The sequence below is a fragment of the Biomphalaria glabrata genome, chromosome 3 (genome assembly GCF_947242115.1).
Source record: "Biomphalaria glabrata chromosome 3, xgBioGlab47.1, whole genome shotgun sequence".
Classification (NCBI taxonomy): Eukaryota; Metazoa; Mollusca; class Gastropoda; family Planorbidae; genus Biomphalaria; species Biomphalaria glabrata.
Window position 1 is genome coordinate 48,084,488 of NC_074713.1, and position 7,582 is coordinate 48,092,069.

Here is a 7,582-nt window from a genome sequence, read left to right on the forward strand (position 1 = left end):
TTACGGACATATTGACTTCAACATACGAGAACACTGAACACCCAGCCTAAAGTCGCCAAAGGGATCTAACCCTACTCATTACAACGTATTTCATAGATCTATCAGTCTTTAAGATCTGTTTAATATTATTGTGCCTCAATATCTCTATCTCTAAAATACTATATTTTTTTCTGTTTAAACCTACAACGCAATCTTATTATTGATTATTACTTTAGTATGTTGATTAATTTTATAATTTAGGTGCATATATATATATATATATATTTAGATGTTATGGAAAAGCGCCAGCAAAAACCACATAGGATGCGACTGATACTTCGTTCTAGGGAAGAGACTCGTGGTGTGTGTCTAATCTGGGTCTGTATAATTTGTACTCGTCGGAACCCTCAATCGTCTTCTAGTCTATCTAATCTACAATCTCGCTTTGGATTAATGGCGTCATAATTGTGCGTCTCTATAGTGGTGGCTGAGTGGTATAACACTTGGCTACCGAAGTAACTGGTCTCGGATTCGGATCTTGGTGGACTAGGACTTTTGAGTACCGTTTTATTTTTACGACGCAACTGAGTCCACCCAGTACCAGACATTAGTTGGGTGAAAGTAAAGTCGTTTGGTCGTTGTGGTGGCCTTATGACACCCTCCTTAACAGTTGACCATACAAACAAATTTGTTGTACATTATTTACACTAAAGATCGCAAGATTTGAATGGGGTATTTTACTTTTCTTTTTAAAACACATTCACAAACGAATACTAACACATAACATTTTTGGACCATAACAAAATATTAACGATGTTGTTATCCATAATGATCTTATCTTATCTTATATATTATAGAAGTTACTTAAAAAAAAAAAGAATATAATTAAGTCTTACACATTTCATATGTCAATTATAAGCCCACAGTAACGCATGATCATAATATATAGCACAAACTAAAACCAGCTATTCATTGAGGGCATCCATTGTCTTTCAACACAGAAGGCGCCATATAAAATATAATAAATATCATGACTCACAGTTGTACGATTCCTCAGTTCCCTCACAGGTGTCGCATCTGGCACAAATAGTCAGTGGAGCTGTTTCTAAGAATTATTGAGAATAAACGTTAAATGAAGACAGATAAGACTGAAGTAATTCAAACTTGCCTTTAAACAATATCGCTAAAGCAAGAGTACATATTTACTATTTATTACAAACTGTCAGGTTTCCTTTGTCTATGTAGTTCATAATAGGGGCCTGTTGTTTTTTTTTGGACTCAGCTCTGTCGTTTGACCCACTTATATGTAAGCTCTGTAAGACACTCTATCTCCAGCTGCACATATTAGGCTAGATACCACCATATTGACAACGGAGTCAACAAAAAAAAGCTACCTTTGGCATTCATACTCTCCCGCCTTGACTCCTGCAATACCTTGGTAGCAGGTATACGAGATGACAAAATCGCAACGACTTCAGGAGGCTGCACGAATTCGTGATTCTGCTTCTACTCTCGTGCGCTCACTGCATTGGCTAACTGTGAATGCTAGAATCGACTTCATGGAGGTTACACTTTGTCATCAGTAAATCTACAACAAAGACATGTCCTTGTACCTTAGTGAACTGATCACTCCACATGTCCCTCTGAGATCCCTGCGCTCAATGGACTCAACGCTTCAAGTCGTGCCACGTTTCTCCCTCAAAATCTATGGTCTGCGGCTTTTTCAGTGCATGGACCAAAGGTTTGGAACTCACTCCCCATTGGTCTCAGACAGGCTACATGCTACACTTCATTCAAAAAGAACATTAAGAAATATTTGTCAAAACTTGTTTCGATTAGTTCGTCATTTTAAATCTTCTCTGTTATGTTTTATAGCGTCTTGAGCCTACATTATGTTTGTTAACAGCGCTTTATAAATTAAATTATTATTATTATAAATATTTAATGTACAACAGAATTGGAACATAAACATTTCATGAGTTACACATAACATAATATAAAATTGTACTCATTGTGTTTATAGACGTGCTCTTGTGCGTTATAGTTAAAAAAATAGTTTCAACTTTATACACGAAATCTTGTACACGATTTTACGGGTTTATAGAATTAGAGGAAGAGTGTAAATAAAATAATCCAGTTGAAAGCTTACCGGATGGTTGGGGTGGGTGGGGGTAAGACGCTTCCAAACTTTAAAGGGACAAAAAAGCTGACAGGGGTGACCACTACAATAGGCTGTAGGACAAAACAAAAGAGAGGACCAGCCTGATTTTTGATACGCTAAATCGCATGTCCTCTTACCTGTGCGAGTGGAGAACAATAGTTGCCCATTCTATTAAAGCACTCCGTAAGAAGCAAGATTTTGTTGATAACGGTGACATTATTGAAAACAATTTTAACACATCATCAAGTAAAGTTCCCCTTTCAGATCATGTATAATTATAATGACATTAAAATATAATCTTATCTTATCTTATAAAGCAGATGATGTAAAGTTCATCTGTTATTGTGGCCTACGGTTAACGAGGGTATCATGTGGCCAGCATAACGACCTTCCGCCTTTTCCCCAACTAATATCAGGTACCAATTAGAGCTGGGTGGACTCAGAGCGCCCAAAGATCCCGAAATAAAAAATTCCAGTCTTCGAACACGCGACTCCGGTTCGGAAGCCAAGTGCTTTAGCGCATAGCCACCGAGCATCTCTCATCTTTGACGGGTAAATTATTTGATCCTTTTTATCTAAATACCGTAAACCTTCTAGTGTGCCAAATGTGCATATTTAGTTGTGTGGTCAATTATTGATGCTACAGACTTGCTTGAGGGGGCCTATGGAGCCACATGATGTACACAACTTAGTCTAAACCTTTTTAGTATTGGGATAATCACATTAAAATGTAATCTTGTCTTATCTTATAAAATACAGACGGTACTTGAACAAGGAAGATGATTACGTCTTTGATTGTACTTATATTTATCAGATTCCGTCTACCTTCTTAAATGAATGATATTCTAGACGAAAGAAATAAAGACTAAGCGATAAGAGCAAATTTGGTGTCAAGATAATGGAACATCAATAAAAACATAAGAAAATTAAAATAAGAGAATCTGTAGAGATTCTAAAATAGATAAAACAAACAACGCCATATTGAAAGTTTGATGTTGCCAACTAAGAGTTTAGATTCTACAGTACTGAAATGTAAATACAATTATTGTATGGTTAGTAAAATAATTTACAGCGGGTAAAAAGCTTGCTATTTATGGATTGGCCTCCATGTATGAAAATCTCAAATGAACTATTACAAGATTGAATACAACGTTCGCAAACCTAATAACAATGAAAAGTAAGCAAGTCAATTCACATATTTAAATATTAAAGCATCTGACATCAAAATAATATTAAAAACTATTTTAAGCATTGTACGACTAAGAAAATGAAAAAGAAACAATTAAAGATACAGTTCACTGATTCCAATGAAATTACAATTAATATCAAATAAATAAAAAAAATATATCTTATTTTAAAACCTGCAGATTAACTTCCGGTAAGTTCTGTAAAACTTCCGGCTCATAGTGACGTAAATGAAGAAGTTAGTAGATGAATAAAACTGACCAATAAAATTGGAGACATCCAGCATAAGTTCGTGCAACGGCCCAGTAAAAGATTTATAGACGTAGAAGAAGTAATTCAAAGTGAGGCCAGGTATACAGTAAAACACAGACACTAGACATACAGCCACCAGAAGCCGCATCCCTTTCAAGTCGTGGGTGTCTCCAATTTTGGCCCGGCGAATGGTGTGTCTTCTTCTCATCAGAAGTTTCAGGCCAACAGCGACGCATCCCAAGACAGTGACGCAGGGCAGTATCACGGTGTTGATCACGCTCAGCCCCATTATCAAATAGTTGTTCATGTCTTCGTAGTTGAGCAGGAAATACTGGGTAGGCCCTACGACGGCCACGAGGCGGTTAATCGAGGTGACGTTGACCCATTGGGGCTCGAAAACAAGCAAGGTCGGGATGTTTACGATGATGGAAAATACGTACATGATGCATATGTAAATTAAGACACGTGACTTTAAGAAGAGTCTCGCGACGTGGAAAGGGAAGTAAACGGCGATGACTCTTTCGAAGGCGACGCCAGCCAAGTGACACTCAACCACGCACAGGAGGACTTGGTAGGGCACGAAGAGGTAGATGAAGCTGAAGGTCCCAACCAGAGACGCCACCACAAAGTCGAAGCACTCGACAATGTAATGGAGGTGTATAAAGGAATGTACCACGGACAAAAGCAGGTCTGCCAGGGTCAAGGACTCCAGGAGCAGGACGTTGGAGTCCTTGTAACCACAACTCCGTAGGACAATGATGTTTAGGACATTTCCCACAACTCCGAAAATGCAGAAAATTGGAGTCAGGACAAAATTGATTGCGAAACGAGCTGAATTGATAGTCATGTAATATTCGTCGTATACAACAACAGGCTCTGTAGTGACATACAAAACTACAGTGATATTCATCTCTACAGATACCAACTCTATGTGCGAGACGTACAACGTATAATTAAAAGTCTCAACTTTTTTTTTTCAGGTTGAAATCAGATACAAAGCTAGGTATCTGTTTTGTACGTAATCCGGAGTTGGAGATACCTTGAAAAGCTGCGTAGTTGACAGAAACTAGTAAATTATCTTGTATTTTTTAAAATAAAATATAAATTTTGTTGAAAATCATTCCAACAGTGACATTCTTTAGCCCCATTAAATTTCGCATCTAAAGACAATACATTTATTTCTTCCTTTACTTTGTGTGGACAATTTCTTCAAACTGAAGGCATCAACCAAAGAGGAAACGCGGTTTAAATCAGTAGAAAACTTTTACAAATTAACTTGTTTCTGATTGGTCTTCATCCAATTCTAAAATGACCTGCAGAAAAGAATCTGTTTAAACCTCTGTAATTACGTCCTCTTTCTTAAAGGTATACAATAAGGGTTATTTTGTAAATGCTAAGCCTCATCAATAGACTGGATATTAAACACACTGTCTCTTTAACTTTCAATTTATAATTTTACCGACTGCCGACGTGTCGTTAAGATAATTGTATACAATGCGATTTCAGAGGAAGTGAATGCTTATCAAAATAAATTGTGGATCACGAGGACCCAACGATTATACACATGGTTGGAATATAATTTTCAGCCATAAAAATACTTCATTGTTTAATTGCGGATATAGTTTCGTAACTTCAGTCGAAACCAGGTTATAGTTATGTGGAGTATAATTGATATATGATATAAAAAGAACTATACATCACATAGTAAATTGTTGTGTACATAATAAACCCGTCTTTGAATAGCAATGGTTAGTGGGACATAGTGCCTAGATTAAATATACTGAAGTAATATGATAGCATACAGAAGTGAGCTACATACCATTACACACGATTACATATTGATCGACGACCTTTAAACTATGAATAATTAAGAATGAGGAAACGGGGGGAAATTTCACATTTCTACCTAGAAAGAGTAGGCCTATTCTTAAAATAAATGTAAATTATTATTATCTAGACTTTATTATAAAGTCACCCAGCATCGCTTGGTTAAATTTGTTAGAAAAGCGAGAGCGTTGGTATTTTCTCGAAGTTCTCTAGAAATATTTTTGTACTAAGGGAGATAGTAATATCAATCCGAACAGCTACTGTTATGTTATCAAAATCATTACACTTGATGATTTTAATAGCCTTGTGTTAAAGCGCCCCTATTGCTCAAATGATACCTTAACACTTCGAGTCATTTAACATTGGTGCTTGCGAATAAAAGTGTGGCTACTACAATAGAGCCTTGAAAGTAAGTCTCTTTAAAGCAGCTTATCGAAGCGGTTTGTTCAGAGCTCGTTACAACGCTTCAAAAAACTGAACAAGTAAAAAGATTGACTGTTGCAGGGCTGAACAAGACATGTCTAGTCTCACGATTTCGAATATCTCTAAGGTGTTCTTGGAGTCATGTTGTTGAGGTCCTGTCCGTGTTTCCAGAGTGTAAATCATTTAATCCTGCCTTCTGCTTTACATACGCCATCTCTATCACTGCAGTGAACTTCCTAGACATCAAGATGGAACTAACCAAGATGTTTCTGTTAACATCTGCCCAGATCTTTGATGGTGAACTCAACGTTTCACGACTGTATAGGGAGGTCTGTTTATAGAAGCGGGTCATTCAATTCGCGTTTTTTTATTTACCAATAAAAACAAACAAACAGTGAGATCTTTATACAGAACTAACCAGTGGCGTCACCAGGGTCGGTGTCAACCGATGCGGTTAGTTCAAGTGTCAACCCCCCCCCTCCCCCTTCACCAACAAATTTGAACCCAATTAGTCGGAATAAAAATCAGTTTATTCTTTTTATGAACTATAATAGTATAATACAGTGAGCTGATGGCCTACATCCATCAATTGCTACAAAACTCTGAAAATGAGTGTAGATTCAATATACAATTTTGGTTAATATGTCATTTTAGTTTTTACAAATATTAAAATGTAAGTAAAAATAGAAACAGAGTTAACATCAACTGAACAACGGAACAAGTTAGACGTTATGGAAACTTTAAAAGAAAAATTATGCTACTGTTATTTAGGCTTTTATTTAGAATAATTGAAATATATTTTCTCCGCTCTCTTAGTCAACTTTTCTTCTGGAAGAGTGTTGACAACACCAGCGTTTCTAAGCTAGCTTTAGAAATTCCTTCTCCATGGCTTCACAACGCACTATTTCATTTAGTAAGAATATTGTTTGAAGTTCCTCTTTCAAATCTTGCGGTCTATAGGACAGATGATTCTGTGGCCCACGGTTAACGAGGGTGTCATATGGCCAGCTCAACGACCAAACGTCTTTAGTTTTATCTTATCTTCTTATCTTATATAATACAGACGTTAATTCAAAAAAAAAAAAAGATTTTTACGTCCTACGCGTCACGAATCTAGTCATGCATATTAACCTATGACCTAAATTCTGCCAAGTCACTGGTTTTCCTGGCTAGCTCAGGCAACCCATTCCATGCTCTAATAGCACTAGGGAAGAAGGAGTATTTTTACAAATTCATCCTAGAATATCTTTGTGTCTTTCTGAGTATTTTATTAAATTTTGTTTTTGTATTTGAAGATTATGGTTCAGTGTTTTATGTATGATTGCTACTTTACTTTTGAGCCTTCTGTCCTGAAGGCTTTCTAAATTTAATGATTTTACTAAAGGTGTTACTCTAGTCAAATGTGAATATTCGTTTGTTATGAATCTCACTGCTCTATTTTGTGTCTGTTCCAGTTTCTTAATGTTTTCTTGAGTTGAGGGGTCACAAACAGAGGATGCATATTCTATTATTAGCATAATCAAGGTTAAATATCATTTTAGGTTTATGTTCTTATTTGATTTATAGAAATTTCTTTTAATAAACCCTAATGCTTTGTTTGATTTTTTTGATAATTTCATCAATATATAGATTCCATGACAGTTTTTCATTTATTAAAACACCTAGGTATTTTGCGTTTTTAGTCTTTGTTACTGGTATACCATGAATAGGATAAGTGGAATTAATTTGTTTTAGTTTTTTTGTTACTCTTAGCAA

The 7,582-nt window shown here is 36.1% G+C and overlaps 1 protein-coding gene across 1 annotated transcript; it reads right to left on the minus strand.

The window, feature by feature from the left end:
* Positions 1-3,494: 3,494 nt before the first annotated feature.
* On the minus strand, positions 3,495-4,487 carry LOC129925114 (uncharacterized). The gene has a single exon (XM_056023481.1). The coding sequence runs from the start codon at positions 4,485-4,487 to the stop codon at positions 3,495-3,497; it is 993 nt and encodes a 330-aa protein (XP_055879456.1).
* Between the last annotated feature and the right edge of the window lie 3,095 nt (positions 4,488-7,582).